Source organism: Neoarius graeffei, chromosome 21, assembly GCF_027579695.1.
Source record: "Neoarius graeffei isolate fNeoGra1 chromosome 21, fNeoGra1.pri, whole genome shotgun sequence".
NCBI lineage: Eukaryota > Metazoa > Chordata > Actinopteri > Siluriformes > Ariidae > Neoarius > Neoarius graeffei.
In genome coordinates, this window is record NC_083589.1 from 692472 (window position 1) to 708997 (window position 16526).

At 42.7% G+C, this 16526-nt stretch overlaps 1 protein-coding gene and 1 pseudogene across 1 annotated transcript; both read left to right on the forward strand.

Annotated features, from left to right (window-relative positions):
- LOC132870170 (deleted in malignant brain tumors 1 protein-like) overlaps positions 1 to 16196 on the forward strand; it is a 183747-nt pseudogene extending 167551 nt beyond the window's left edge.
- On the forward strand, positions 2494 to 10418 carry LOC132870187 (snaclec 2-like). Its single transcript, XM_060903774.1, has 3 exons — positions 2494 to 2576; positions 3215 to 3373; positions 10377 to 10418. Exons 1-3 carry the CDS (start codon positions 2519 to 2521, stop codon positions 10409 to 10411), a joined length of 252 nt encoding a protein of 83 aa, XP_060759757.1. The 5' UTR covers positions 2494 to 2518; the 3' UTR covers positions 10412 to 10418.
- Positions 16197 to 16526: the final 330 nt, after the last annotated feature.

The following is a 16526-nucleotide window of genomic DNA, read 5'->3' on the forward strand; positions in this document are numbered from 1 at the left end:
ATGTCTGAATATAAATCACAGTTAGTGCAGAATGGTGCTCTTTTGAAAAAAAAAAAAAGACAATTGTTGAGATGGGCTGATTGAAGGGGGGTTGCCCAGAGTGCCATACAAGCTAAAACCATCACTGCATAATGTATCCCACCCTTTGACAGTTGCCACTGGAACAAGAAATTCAATGTTATTCACTTCACCTGTCAACAACAACATCATCATCATCATCATCATCATCATCATCATCATTCATCCAGCAGCATCCTAACAGCACCCTCAGCAGGTCAGTTTTTAATGTTATTTATAGTCTTTCTTTTATTTATTGAACGGTACGGAGAGAGTGCCAAGGCACATTGTTTTTCATTGCTGTGGTACTCTCTACTAATATGCATATGAAAAATAAACCTGAATTGAATTTAATTGAATTGAATTAAGAGAAATACACATTTCACTCCACAGAAATCTCAGGTTGGAAGTGTTTTACTGCCATCTAGTGGATGGAAAAATGTCCTGTTATTATTTTCTTAAACAATCGTTTTTACACTTGTCTCAATACCATGTCCAATTTTTCAATGTTATGTCCAAACACCCAGCAGTCATTGCACCTAAAAGGGACATCTGGTCAGGTGGGCAGTGATCATAAACCTTCCATCTCCATGCAGAAAAACATTCTTCAATGGGGTTCAGGTCATGAGAATGTGGTGGCAGGAATAATGACATCATCCTGGGATGGGCTATAAACCCTCTGTGACCTGGTGGGAATGATGAAAGGCCACATTGTCTCATACAATTACAAACATTGGTAAATTCTTCCTCTCTGCTGAAAGTCTTTCATTAGTTCATTGCATCCTCCTGTTGAGGCATAAATATTCACCCCCTTCCCCCTGTGGGAGGGAACCGCTGTGTCCTACAGTAGTGAGCCAAAGACATGGTGTCAAATCACAGTACTACTCCTGTATACATATCTATACATCAATCAGACGCCTTCAGTCAGAATCCTGTTGAGTACCTGTTGGTTTGTCTGAAAATCCTCACCACTGATGCCCCTGTGGATGAAGGTCAGTTTGGTTGAACCCTCAGACCTGCATCCCTCAAGGACAGACCATGATATACCACATGGTCCATTATTGTGGTTCTGATTTCATCAGAAATTACAGTTCTAGCTCTTCTGCATTGACATCTTCTTTCTCTGCACCTTGTTACATCCATTTTACTCACATACACTGCTGCATCAGGACAGCAAATGGCAATCCAAAGATGGCTCCTTTTGTATCTGTGGTAACAGGACACAAACAAAAACACCTGGGGAGGTCATTAGCTGAAACGGCTCAAACATCCACTGACTTTTGAGTAAAAATGTTATGAATTTCACATGTGCAAATATGAAATATACTGTAATCATCACCACTTGTACAGATAATAGCAAGGTTGCAAATAAACAGAATTAACTTTCAGCTCATATCAGAATAATGTGACAGTAATTCATGCTTTTACAGCAGTTTCACTTGTTGAACTGTAGCATATTTCCATCAAAAGTGATTTAAATTTTATTAGCTTTTGAGCTGAAAGTGAACTGTTTTGAACAGAGGATCTAACTGTTGGCAAAAATTGTTGTAATTGTAGAGAATTTTGTTGGTGGTGAAAACTGACTGAGAGAGAGATTTGAGTTTTGGAAGAAGTTCTCCCTGAAGGCATTTTGTATGAAAACAATGCAAACATATTCTCAGTTTAGCTCACAGAGTCTACGGATATGGTGAATGTGTTAAGTGTTTTGAAAAAGTGAACATGATACTGAGACAAGTGTGAAAATGATTGTAAAAAACTGTAATAATATGAATAATTTATTTTATTTTCAGTTATTAATGTGTCTGAATCTAAGCACATAGTTAGTCTGTGTGTGTGTGTGTGTGTGTAGCTGATGTATTTGCAGTGTGCTGCAGTGGTTTATCAGTGTGTGTATCTGCTCTGTGCAGCTGTCAGGAATTAATGCTGTATGAGAGCCGAGTGCTTCCTCTCTCTGAAATCAGTGTGTGATGTGGTCGACTCTCATCAGTCACACAGCTCAGAGCTGGGAGGAGGAGCTCTGTTCATCAGTCACACACCTCAGAGCCGGGAGGAGGAGCTCTGTTCATCAGTCACACACCTCAGAGCCAGGAGGAGGAGCTCTGTTCATCAGTCACACCCCTCAGAGCCGGGAGGAGGAGCTCTGTTCATCAGTCACACACCTCAGAGCCGGGAGGAGGAGCTCTGTTCATCAGTCACACACCTCAGAGCTGGGAGGAGGAGCTCTGTTCATCAGCACTGATGTTATTTTGATATATATGGAGAAAGTGAAAGATGCATCGTCTGATTTGTTCTTGAGGCTGTGTGATGATTTCCTCTCATCTTTCTAATAAGGTAACAGTGAGTGTGATTGGTCTCTCTCTCTCTCTCTCTCTCTCTCTGTAGGGGCTGAGTGAGGGGACACACTTCTCTCAGTCTCTCTGGATGAGTGGAGGTGAACACATCATGTACAGCGAGGAGGGAGATGGAAATCTGTCTTAGTTTTATGATTCTCTCTTCCACATTCTGTCTCTCTTCTGCAGGTAAGAACACACTGATTATTCACACTAAAACATCACACACTTCTCACTTTAACAGGAGGGATGATTTTTAATCATGAAATCTGAGAAAGTCTCATGGATCCATCGTAACTTTATCAACAGTGAAACTTTCATTGTAATAGAATTTAAAAAGCTGTAGATGAGCAAACACACACCATCTTCAGGGTTTTTTTCTGAGGCATCAGTTATAAAATCAGCTCCAGATTAATGTTTAGAGTTTACACATGATTTATTGTGAGTAAAAACACCTTAACTAACACAAGGCTCTGTGTGTGTGTGTGTGTGTGTGTGTGTGTGTGTGTGTGTGTGTGTGTGTGTGTGTAAGGGAGAGAGAGAGAGAGAGAGAGTTCTCATAAACCACAACATAAAATGAAATTTCTCTCTCTCATTTCCTTTTGTAATGCTTTCTTGTATAAAGAATATAATATACATAATAATCAAACAGTAATATTGTAAACTGATAATATGAAAGTTAAATAATAAAGGAAAATGTTTCATTGAAACTGTAACATTTACTAAACTCAGTAATTTATATTAAATACTGTATTTCATAAATAAAGTCTTCATCCTTCTCTCTTGTCTCTCTTTGTCGTATATTTTCCCGGTTTCTCTGGCTGCAGAATTTCACTGTGATCAGGGATATCTTCTCTACGGGGATTACTGCTATCACTTCAACAGTGAATCAGATAAAACATGGCAGGATGCTGAAAACTATTGCAGCTCCCAGAACGGACACCTGGCCAGCGTCCACAACCAGGAGACAGTCAGATTCATCACAGGTGAGTGACAGACAGCTGCTCATTTCTCACTCAGACATGTTATTCATCATTAATCAGATTATTCTCTGAGGCAAGTGTGAGTCTTGGGAATGAACTGGTTTTCATGAGGATGTGTTCACTCTTTACATCTCTTCGTAGCTTCATGTAGTAGGTGGGATTTGAATATTACTGTGTTTTTGTTTTTTTTCTCTCAAGCTTACATTCCCAGAGCTTCCTGGATTGGACTTAATGACCGACTACATGAGGGAAACTTTGTCTGGTCTGATGGAACGCCTTCCGTATGTAACACTCCCTCAATATCCTTCAACATGTACTTGAAGTAAAGGCTCTCATATTAACCCTAAAGCATCATTTTAAAATGACTTTAAATAGTTTGTCCATGTTCAGTTGTTGGTTTGTTTACAAAAATATGTATTTGAGCCACTTTTTATTGTATATCTCTTCTCTATACAATATTTATTCTGATGAAATAAAATATGAAGACATCTTCAATAAATTCTCTGACACCACAGCGCTGATGGATTCTCAATTCTGATTGGTCAGAAGGTGTTGATTAATTTTCTATAACATCAACTAAAACAAAAGTGTAGCTCTATATCATAGGTTTATATTAATGCTCTCGTTCTTGTATGTTGTTTCGATAGCAACAGCTCATTCAGAGGGACTTTTGCAGTCGATGCAGATAAGCAAATGAAAAATAATTCTTTTCTCCAGGATCAGAAGATGTTTATTTAACATTATGGAAGGAGTCTCCAGTGTCAGTGCTTTGTAATAGTCAAAGGGAAAACTGAAACTTTTTCCCAGATGGCTGGAGGTTGTTGCATTTCATGCATTACAGTTTTTATTAACTCCATGAGAAAGTGAGGGAATGACCGATTATAGCAGATATAACATAAAAGATAACAGGAACTTACTTGTTCTGCAGATGTTCCACAACATTGACTGGAACTTTAAGTGAAAAAAGTATTACATGTGTTTTTTTTTTAAATTTTATTATTTTTTTTACAAATTTAAATCTCTGGCACATTGTTGTGGTATAAGAGGAATAAAACACATCAGGACATATTTTTACAGGATAATAATCAACCTTAGTGTGGTGAGATTAACTCTGCTTCATCACTCCACCCTGTAATTGATTATCTAACAATAACAGTATGTCCTGTCATATTGTCATTATTTTCTTTCATGATTTCTGGTTTGCTGTTTCCAGGACCTCTTGCCGTGGGCCCCGGGTGAGCCGAATAACTCGAACAACAATGAGCACTGCACACAAATCCTCAGCACGGCGACCTCTGCAATGGGACAATTCAATGATGTAAAATGCTCGAGCAACGAACCGTTCATCTGCCAGAAAGGTGAAACCTGAGCTCGGTTCTGAGGTGGAAAGTTGTGCTCAGGTCATGTGTAAACATTATTTTATGATCAGAGCATCTCCATCAGTCAGAGGCAATGACCTTCGACCTTATAGTCTGCTTCTTTCTGCTGTCATCTACTGTATATATCCTCTTTTCAAAAGGATGATGTTCATTCTCTTTCTTTTATTAATTATACAAATTTATCTGTATTTACACATTTAATTAAAGAGTGGAAACATATCATGATTTGCAGAACTTTCAGCTTTCTGGTCGAGTTTTATTCTATTATTAAATATCAGTTTTATAATATTCAGATTAATGTGATGTTTTGATGTTTTCAGGAAAAAATGTTGGTCCTCCACCAGTTCCACCCACTGCCCTACCAGGTATCAGTTTCTTTCTCTCTCTCTCTCTGTATGTTGCATGCTGGGAGTGTGTGAGTGAGTGTGTGAGGATTCACAGTGAGAACGCAATTGTTTGGGTATAGTTAGGTTTTTTTTTTTTCTTTTTTATCAGACATCTAATTTTTGGGTTTGTTTACCTGACATGTTTCGACGTACAACTTCCGTCTTCCTCAGAGTGTCACCGGATGTTAATTGGTGACGCATCTTTTATCAGCTGCTGTTTCTGAAGGCGTGGCCTTCCTGTCTGGTTTGACAGGTCGGTCACGCCTTATACTGTCTGTTCGTCCCCTGCAAGATGTCACTCCAGGTATGGGAGAGCATGTATGCTCCCTCATCCCGGTTGATGGTCCTCGGGCTTCGCTTACGGATCTCTATGGCCTCCCTGATCCAGCGCTGATGTTTGTTATCTTCTGTGGATCAGGGAGGCCATAGAGATCCGTAAGCGAAGCCCGAGGACCATCAACCGGGATGAGGGAGCATACATGCTCTCCCATACCTGGAGTGACATCTTGCAGGGGACGAACAGACAGTATAAGGCGTGACCGACCTGTCAAACCAGACAGGAAGGCCACGCCTTCAGAAACAGCAGCTGATAAAAGATGCGTCACCAATTAACATCCGGTGACACTCTGAGGAAGACGGAAGTTGTACGTCGAAACATGTCAGGTAAACAAACCCAAAAATTAGATGTCTGATAAAAAAGGGAAAAAAAAAAAAAAACTAACTATATTCAATATAAGACATAATGAACGTAATCGAAAGAGCAATTGTTTGGGGTTTATCCTTTTCTTTTTTATGCTTTTTTTCTTGCTTTAAGCATTAAAATAACTTTCAGTTTCGCGTTATCTAAGAATTTGTGTGAATTGTTGATTTAGTTTTGTTCGGAGGAAATTGGTGACGTGGCGGGGTGTAGGAATGGCGTCTCACCTGGTTGGGTGTGGCCCTTCCCTTTCACTCCACCACAGAATCAGGTGTGTCCCTGAAGCGGGATCGAGTGTGGAGGATGTGCTGCTTGCAGTCGGTAAACAGGTCGGATATGAAAATATCGCTTGAGCATCTAGGATGAATAAAGCAGTGGTAATATTTTTTTAAAGAACAATGGCTGGTGAATCATCTTGTTGAGACCGGGGTGTGGATAAATGAAGTGTTTGTGCCAATTATGCCACGAGTTTTGCCCACAGTTAAATTCCCCCTTTTATCCCGAACAGTGACATCAAGCGCAAGCTCTCAAGGTTCGGGAAATTCACCAGCACAATGAGAGTGATTCCACTGGGCTGTAAGAACGAAGCCCTGAAACATGTGCTGTCTTTTCAGCGGCAGGTCTTCGTGTTCCTTGAGTCTCCAACATTAAATGTTTCTTTTCATGTTTAACACAGGAATAAATCCTACATGTTGTATGTAACTACGGGGAGCATGCAGTGTTTTGAATGAGGCGATATCGGCCATAAAAAGTTTGCATGCTCAGGCCGATGAGGGTGAAGGGACCAGTGATGGTTTGGTTGTGGTCCGAAAGGGACCCAAAGAAAAAGAGAAACAAATGGAGATTTATGACTCGAGCGTCCCGGCTGCGGAAGAACCAGCAGGACAAAAAATCAGTGATGATAACTTTTCAATGGGAAACACAGCGGATAAAACCAAAACAGAAACTGATACGCTAACTGACGCAGTCAGTGGATCAGAACCCTGCAGTAGTGAATGATGGGGAAGGCACTGATCTGGGGTCAGATAGTAGGGCAGAGACCATCACTCCAGAGCCTGTTACTGACCCACCTGTCACAGACATCACTGTACTGAACACCGGAGAGCCACCGGCAGAAGAAGGGGGTGATGAGGTGACGGGGAATGAGGATGCTCTGTCTGATATCTCCAGCCTGTCTGATCTGGGCTCACAGGCAATGGATGAACAGCTCGACTCTTGAGAGGAAATTAACACACTTTTAGATCAAACATTTGGGAAAACAGTAAAGGCAAATGATTACTTCTCCAATTTGGATAAGTTTATTGTGTCAGTGGTTATGTTACAGCGGACAGTCGGTTATGATGTACTGTGTTGGAAAAAGAGTTTCAGACTTAAGAAAATGTTGGCAAAATTATGGAGGAGCAAGACCCCTGTCACTCGGAAAAAAATGATAGTCACGTGGTGAAGCCTATCCTCCTGTTTTCCTCTCTGTTACTTCTGATCCTGCTCTTTTTCTCATTTCCTAATCAGCTAAAATTTGCTTTGGGTACCAATTTGATGGCCAGTTTTACAAGAAAATAAAAGTCAACTTAGATGCATCAAACTATGTTTAAAATATTGTTTAATGTTCTCCAAAACAGACACAATGAATTTCAACACAGCATGAGCTCGACATTTTGGAAAATATGATTTTAGCACATATGATCTATATGTTGTTGGTGGATGAATGTGACAAAATAGAGATGTACTTAAATTGAATTAGTATAAATTGCAATATGCATGTGAAAGATGTAGAGCAATGTGAGAAATAGCTTGAACATTTACACTGGAATACAATTATATCTGTCAAAAGACTTTATTCAATAAATTCATCAAAGAAATCAGCACACAAACATACAGCTCAAAAAGACTGCAACGAAAAACTTTGTACATTTCCTATTAAGGTGCTTACAGTCTATTTAGAATGAAATTGAGCTCTGTGCTATATCATTGGAAAATAACAAGAAACTATATTTAGGGGAGCCATCTGCATTGGTTTGAAGTCTCGTCTCATCTTGTCTTCCTCCGCTTATCCGGGGCCGGGTCGCGGAGGCAGCAGTCTGAGCATGGAAGCCCAAACTTCCCTTTCCCCAGACACCTCGGCCAGCTCCTCGGGAAGAACACCGAGGCGTTCCCAGGCCAGCCGAGAGACATAGTCCCTCCAGCATGTCCTTGGTCTTCCCCGGGGCCTCCTCCCAGGGGGACATGCCTGGAACACCTTCACAGGGAGGCATCCAGGAGGTATCTGAAAAAGATGCCCGAGCCACCTCAACTGATTCCTTTCGATGTGGAGGAGCAGTGGCTCTACTCCAAGCTCCTCCCGAGTGACTGTGCTTCTCACCCTATCTCTAAGGGAGCACCCAGCCACCCTGTGAAGGAAACTCATTTCGGCCGCTTGTATCCGCGATCTTGTTCTTTCGGTCATTACCCAAAGCTCATGACCATAGGTGAGAGTCGGAACGTAGATCGACTGGTAAATCGAGAGCTTCGCCTTTTGGCTCAGCTCCTTCTTCACCACGACGGACCGGTAAAGCGACTGCATCACTGCAGAGGCTGCACCGACCCACCTGTTGATCTCACGCTCTATCCTTCCCTCACTCGTGAACAAGATCCCAAGATACTTAAACTCCTCCACTTGAGGCAGGACTTCTCCACCAACCTGGAGAGGGCAAGCCACCCTTTTCCGGTCGAGAACCATGGCCTCGGACTTGGAGGTGCTGATTCTCATCCCAGCTGCTTCACACTCGACTGCAAACCGCCCCAGTGCATGCTGAAGGTCCTGCTTTGAAGAAGCCAACAGGACAACATCATCCGCAAAAAGCAGAGATGAAATCCTGTGGTTCCCAAACAGGATTCCTTCCGGCCCCTGGCTGCGCCTAGAAATTCTGTCCATAAAAATTATGAACAGAACTGGTGACAAAAGGCAGCCCTACCGGAGTCCAACATGCACTAGGAACAGGTCTGACTTACTGCCGGCAATGCGAACCAGACTCCTGCTCCATTCGTGCAGGGACCGGACAGCTCTTAGCAAAGAGCCCCGAACCCCATACTCCTGAAGCACCCCCCACAGAATACCATGAGGCACATGGTCGAATGCCTTCTCCAGATCCACAAAGCACATGTGGACTGGTTGGGCAAACTCCCATGAACCCTCAAGCACCCTATGAAGGGTATATAGCTGGTCCAGTGTTCCATGACCAGGACAAAAACTGCATTGTTCCTCCTGGATCTGAGGTTCGACTATTGGTCGAATTCTCCTCTCCAGTACCCTGGTTTGATCTGAGGCCTGTGATGGCCTGGCGACGTGTCCAGGGTGAACCCCGCCTCTCGCCCATAGTCAGCTGGGATAGGCTCCAGCCCGTGACCCTGTACAGGATAAGCGGCTACAGTTAATGGACGAATATTTTGATTTGCATTACTTTCAGTTTCTGGGAGTTTTATTACCTTATTAAATATACATTTTATAATATTCAGATTAATGTGATGTTTTGATGTCTTCAGGTCAAAGTGTTGGTCCTGCACCAGTTCCACCCACCGCCGTACCAGGTATCAGTCTCTCTCTCTCTCTCTCTCTCTCTCTTCCCTTTGTCATGCTTTATTGTATAGAATACATAATAATCACACAGTAATATTCTAAACTAATAACATGAAAGTTAAATAATAAAGGAAAATGCTTCCATGAAACTGTAACATTTAGTAAACTAAGTAATTTATACTAAATCCTGTATTTTGTAAACAAAGTCTTCATCCTTTTCTCTTGTCTCTCTTTGTCGGATATTATCCCGGTTTCTCTGGCTGCAGAATTTCACTGTGATCAGGGATATCATCTCTATGGGGATTACTGCTATCACTTCAACGGTGAATCACTTAAAACGTGGCAGGATGCTGAAAACTATTGCAGCTCCAAGAACGGACACCTGGCCAGCGTCCACAACCAGGAGACATTCAGATTCATAACAGGTGAGTGACAGACAGCTGCTCATTTCTCACTCAGTCATGTTATTCATCATTAATCAGATTATTCTCTGAAGCAAGCGTGAGTCTTGGGAATGAACTGGTTTTCATGAGCATGTGTTCACTCTTTACGAACATCTCTTAGTAGCTTCATGTAGTAGGTGGGATTTGAATATGACTGTGTTTATGTTTTTTCTTTCTCAAGCTTACATTCCCAGTTCTTCCTGGATTGGACTTAATGACCGACTACATGAGGGAAACTTTGTCTGGTCTGATGGAACGCCTTCCGTATGTAACACTCCCTCAATATCCTTCAACATGTACTTGAAAAAAAAGTATTACAAGTGTTTTGTTTTTTTACTGAATACAAATTTAAATCTCTGGCACATTGTTGTGGTATAAGAGGAGTAAAACACATCAGGACATAATTTTACAGGATAATAATCAACTTTAGTGTGATGAGATTAACTCTGCTTCATCACTTCGCCCTGTAATTGATTATCTAACAATAACAGTATGTCCTGTCATATTGTCATTATTTTCTTTCATGATTTCTGGTTTGCTGTCTCCAGGACTTCTTGCCGTGGGCCCCGAGTCAGCCGGATAACTGGAAGGGTGATGAGCACTGCGTAAATATCCGCGGCACAGAGACCTCTAATACGGGAAAATTCAATGACATACATTGCTCTAACACCTACACATTCATCTGCCAGAAAGGTGAAACCTGAGCTCGGTTCTGAGGTGGAAAGTTGTGCTCAGGTCATGTGTAAACATTATTTTATGATCAGAGCATCTCCATCAGTCAGAGGCGATGACCTTCGACCTTATAGTCTGCTTCTTTCTGCTGTCATCTTTATATCCTCTTTTCTAAAGGATGATGTTCATTTATCTTTCTTTTATTAATGATACAAATTTATCTGTATTTACAAATTTAAGTAAAGAGTGGAAATATATGATGATTTGCAGAACTTTCAGCTTTCTGGTCGAGTTTTATTCTATTATTAAATATCAGTGTTATAATATTCAGATTAATGTGATGTTTTGATGTCTTCAGGAAAAAATGTTGGTCATCCACCAGTTCCACCCACCGCCGTACCAGGTATCAGTTTCTCTCTCTCTCTCTCTCTCTCTCTCGCACACACACACACACACACACACACACACACACTTGCACTAAATCAGAAGCTTTAATAGATGTTTTTCAGCAGAATTCTGTCTCGACACCACATGGACTCCAACTGCACACTTCCTCTCACACACACTTATTTTTATTCATTTTTATTGATTTGTTGTAAAGAAATAAATCTCAGTGGATTTGGGGGAAAATATTGTTTGAAGGGCCGCTCCCACAATAACTCTAACTATAAATAACTGGGTCCCCTGCAGTGTATGTGGTCAGTGCTCACACACACACACACACACACACACACACACACACACACACTCTCTCTCTCTCTCTCTCTCTCTCTCTCTCTCAGGCAGTGTGAGGTTGGTGAATGGTGGGAGTCGCTGTGCTGGGAGAGTGGAGCTTCTTCAGGATGCTCAGTGGGGAACAGTGTGTGGTTATAACTGGGATATGAAAGATGCTGCAGTGGTGTGTGGAGAGCTGCGCTGTGGGGACGCTGTAAATGCACCACCATACGGTCACTTTGGCCTGGGATCAGGACCAATCTGGATGGTTGGTGTGCAGTGTAGAGGATCAGAGTCGACACTGAAGAACTGTAGATCAGGTGGGAGGTGGGATTCCTGTAATCACCGTCGTGATGCTGGAGTCACCTGTTCAGGTAAACTTCTGTATTGAGGAAAAAATATTTCCACTATTAAAATTGTTTTGATAGATTTGCCTATATTTTGCAACTCCATTGAAATGATTTATTGATATTCTGACTGAAAATGTGCACAATATTTACACTGAAATCAAACCCAGCTCACAAAATGCCGAGACTCTCTGCTGGTCCTCACCGGTGCTCTGGGAGAGTGGAGGTGCTTCATGGAGGTTCCTGGTCCACAGTGTGTGATGCTGACTTTGACCAGAAGGATGCAGAGGTTGTGTGCAGAGAGCTGGGCTGTGGGATTCCTGTGGAGGTGCTGGGATCAGCTGCTTTTGGCCGAGGGGAGGGTCAGGTGTGGACAGAGGAGCTTCAGTGTAGAGGAAACGAATCTGAGATTACCTTCTGTCCAACATCATCTTCACTCAAACACTCAACCTGCTCCCATGACAACGATGTGGGATTAAAATGTTCTGGTTAAGTATCATGATTTAACTTCTGTTAAAATAGAGACCACAAACCTGTCAATCAAACTTTAAGGTGCCTTTGTTAATTTTCCTCTTTCACCGAGCTCTCGGCTGTTTGTTCAGCTCACACAGGGGCGCGGCTGGTGAACGGATCGGATTCCTGTTCCGGTCGAGTGGAGCTCCAGTACCTCAGTGAGTGGGGCACAGTTTGTGCTGTAAGCTGGGATAGGAGAGCTGCAGATGTTCTCTGTGCACAGCTGGATTGTGGGAGTGCTGTGGCTGTGGTGGAGGTCGACTGGTTTGGGAACGGGAGTGGCCGCATCTGGGCTGATGTGTTTGATTGTCAGGGGAATGAGACACACCTCTCACAATGTGGCGTCTCATCATGGAGTCGAGCTGCATGCTCTCATCAACACGATGCTGGAGTCATCTGTAATGGTGAGATATTAACGTCACGTACACCACGTTAGTGAATAAAGTCAGTGTTCATTAGAATATTTAAACCATGTTCTTCTGCTTCAGGATCATCCGTGGCATTTCATGAGGGGCGAGTGCGGTTGTCTGGAGGGAGCGAGTGTCAGGGGGAGGTGGAGATTTATTTCAGGCAGGACTGGAGGAGAGTTCTCCTGGACTCGTGGAGTCTGTCTGAGGCGTCTGTGCTCTGCAGACAGCTGGGCTGTGGCTCGGTGCTGAACTACCGCTCCTCTCCATCCACCACTGAACACAAACACATGTGTGTAACGGGTTTCAGCTGCTCTGGGACTGAAGCTCATCTGGGGAACTGCAGCAGAGCACAAAATGTCAGCTGCAGCTCCGGGGAACAGCTGTACATCACCTGCTCAGGTAAGCAGCACAACACCGACCAATGAGCAGTGATTAACAACAGGAATCAATGTTTTATCATTCTAAAGGGTTCCATTAAATACACAGAATAATCACATAGTCTACAAAGGGATATTAGTTTTATATACTTTATTAAATTAAATAAATCTTTAACTCAGACCCCAGGTCCATCAGGCTGGTTGGTTCTGGTGGAGACTGTGCAGGAAGGCTGGAGGTTTTCCACAGCGGCTCGTGGGGGACAGTGTGTGATGACTCGTGGGATATTGAGGATGCGCAGGTGGTGTGCAGACAGCTGCAGTGTGGAGAGGCCCTCAGTACCCACATACCAGCCTGGTTTGGTCCTGGAACTGGGTCCATATGGCTGAATGAGGTGGAGTGTGAGGGGAACGAGACGTCCCTGTGGAACTGCAGATTTCAGCGGTGTGAAGAGGGTGAATGTGGACACCAGGAGGACGTAGGAGTCGTGTGCTCAGGTACAGTGTGATGACAGATTAAACCTGTTAAATATGGACATGTCTGTGTTTCAAAACTCAGCTCCAAAGATCCTGAAATTCAACATGAGAGTATGGAGCTGTTTATAAATGTCATCCATGTTGAATATCTTTTTACAGAAAGATAATATTACACATCTTTAACTGAGTCAATAAAACAGGATTTTTACAAATGAAGTCGAAGTCGTTCTTCTTCCAGCAGAGTTTAAAGAGATCCGACTCACGGAGGGCTGTGAGGGGAATCTGGAAGTGTTCTACAATGGAACCTGGGGTAATGTGTGTCACAATCAGATGGCTGATGAGACAGGAAACATGGTGTGTCGAGAGCTGAACTGTGGAAGACGTGGCAGTCTGTCAAACACTGCAGCGAGAGTAAAATCTGCTCCGAACTGGCTGGATTATCTGAAGTGTAGGAAACACGACTCTAATCTGTTGCAGTGTCCATCTTCACCCTGGGGACAGAACCGCTGTGATAATGGTGATGAGGTGGTTCGTATTACCTGTACAGGTGGGTGGATTCAGACTTTTCTGCTTCTGTCCGTTGCCATAAACTGCAGTGTTTCATTGTGAATAGTGTATAACTAATGTTGCTGAAATATAAAGTGTATTTGGTAAAAAATCCGGTGGAAAGTCTGAGGAAAGTCTGCTCTGAGAGATAAACCTGCATGTGAAACCTTTTCATTAATGCATGGATTTTATTCCTGCAGATGATGGAAAGTCTCTCCATCCACGAGAAAAGTGCTCTTCATTTCCCTCTCAGAAACATTGCTCAAGTAAGGATGGATAAGGAAAAGCTTTTTGGACTGTTCTTCATTTGCATTTGTTCGTGACAGAAGATATTTCCTCATGTGTTTATAAAATCATTTTCTGAGGACTTGAATGGATTTCCTCATAGAACCATCCTGAGGGCATCAGTCTTCCTCACACTTCATGAAAATTCAACCAACAGAGATCAAATCAGGAAACAGAACCCAAAGCTGATCTTACTGCTTTACACGATTTCATTCAGCAGCAATTCATTCCTTTATTTATGAATAACACATCAAAGTAAACACCTGGATATGGAGTTGGTCTGAGATTCTTTTTCAGAAGACCTCAGAAAGTGTTTTTGGTAAACGAGCCCATGTTGAGTGTAATATAAGGTTGTATTATCATTGTGTTGTAGTGAGCTGTGTGACTGGAGCTGTTCTTCAGCGTGGGTGTGTTTCCTCATGTGTGATGTGTGTGATGTAGAGCGCTGGTCTCTCAGGCTGAGGGGAGATAAGGGAAGCTGCTCTGGGAGGTTGGAGGTGTATCATAACGCTACGTGGGGCTCCGTTTGTGATGATCAGTGGGACATCAGGAACGCTCAGGTGGTGTGCAGACAGCTGGGCTGTGGGTCGGCGCTGAGAGCTGAGAGGAATGTTACTGGTCCTGGTGAAGGGACGATCTGGCTGAACAGAGTGAAGTGTCGAGGGGATGAGATTCACCTGTGGGACTGTCATCATTCCCTGAAGAACCACACTGACTGCTCTCATGCTGGAGTCACCTGTGCAGGTCAGAGGGGTGCACTAACTTTTCAGCTTTCTGTCTCCGCTCATTACACTTTTCTCCCAGTGTTAAAACTTGCTGACTTTTATTTATAATCTTCGATGGAATCTTGAAAGCTCAGATCTGAAACAGTAATTCACTCATCAGCGTCTCATAAACCTTATTGAGTGAGAGTTTATTTTTATTGGAGGATAGAAATGTTTGTTTTTTCTTTTTGTAAATACAGACATATCCACTGTGTCCACGGCGACACCCACCACCACCACCACCACCACCACCAGCAGCACCACATCAGGTCTGTATATTTGTTCCAGTACAATAATTGCTCCTGTTCAGTATTTTTCTAAATATTTATGATTACAGTGTCGTATCGAGATCCTCTTCTGTGTTTCTGACTTCAGGAAGAGCCACTCCAACTCCTCCATCCATCCCTCCACTGGTTCTCTTTGTGTTGGGAACGCTGCTCTTCCTGGCCTTAGTGCTTCTGCTGCTCCTGTTTTACCAGAACAGAGCGCTCAGGAGAGGTACGACACATTCACACAGTTTCTTTTCTCTACAACACCAGCTCTATTATTGGATTATATTATTTACAATCTCACACTTTATTCAAAACTGGTATTCAGAATTATTCACAAATACAAACTCATTATCATTATTATTATTCTCCACTCCCAGATGTCTCTAAGACGAGGCGTAAGACTCAGCCTGAGGCAGTCTATGAGGAGATCAACCACAGATACATCACTAGAAGAAGCAGGAGCTCCACTCAAAGAGGTGAGTGAGATGTGAACTGATCTCCATCACACTGAGGGCCCGGTCCCACAACACCCATAACTATAACTCTACCTATAACTCCAACTCTGACTCTCCCTCTGCCTGAGTTTAGTTCCAGTCTGGAGCAGAAACACCACAACTATAATCCCCACTATAATATCGCTTGGTCCTGACCCTCAGGGAAATAAATATTCATGATTGTTGGTTTAAACAATGAGCTGATTGGTCAGATGTTTGATGGGATCAGGTCCAGGCCTGGAAACATCGCTCCAGAAGCAGCGATACGGATAAACCCAGGCCTGGGCTATAGGGATCCATATCGCTCTGGTGTGAGCACCGACCACATACACTGCAGGGGACCCAGTTATTTATAGTTAGAGTTAGAGTTATTGTGGGAGCGGCCCTTCAAACAATATTTTCCCCCAAATCCACTGAGATTTATTTCTTTACAACAAATCAATAAAAATGAATAAAAATAAGTGTGTGTGAGAGGAAGTGTGCAGTTGGAGTCCATGTGGTGTCGAGACAGAATTCTGCTGATAAACATCTATTAAAGCTTCTGATTTAGTGCAAGTGTGTGTGTGTGTGTGTGTGTGTGTGTGTGTGTGTGTGTGTGTGTTTGTTTCCTGAGCCCTCAACCCCCCGTATGTTTTCCTGTACCCGCCCCCTCTCCCTATGTGTGTGTCTGTGTGAGAGAGACTGAAACACCAGCAGTTGAGCAAAGTGCTGTACAATCATCACAACACACACCATAAAACACCACAATAACACACCAACACCAAGTTAAGAGACAAATCACACCATCAAATAATAATAATAATAATAATAATAATAATAATAATAATCTG

Bases quoted from the DNA above. Each gene is read 5' to 3' on its own strand.
- LOC132870187 (XM_060903774.1), top strand. From the start codon at position 2,519: ATGGAAATCTGTCTTAGTTTTATGATTCTCTCTTCCACATTCTGTCTC. The intron at 2,577-3,214 runs GTAAGAACACAC...CTCTGGCTGCAG, and splicing joins ATTCTGTCTCTCTTCTGCAG to AATTTCACTGTGATCAGGGA. The intron at 3,374-10,376 runs GTGAGTGACAGA...TGCTGTCTCCAG, and splicing joins GACAGTCAGATTCATCACAG to GACTTCTTGCCGTGGGCCCC.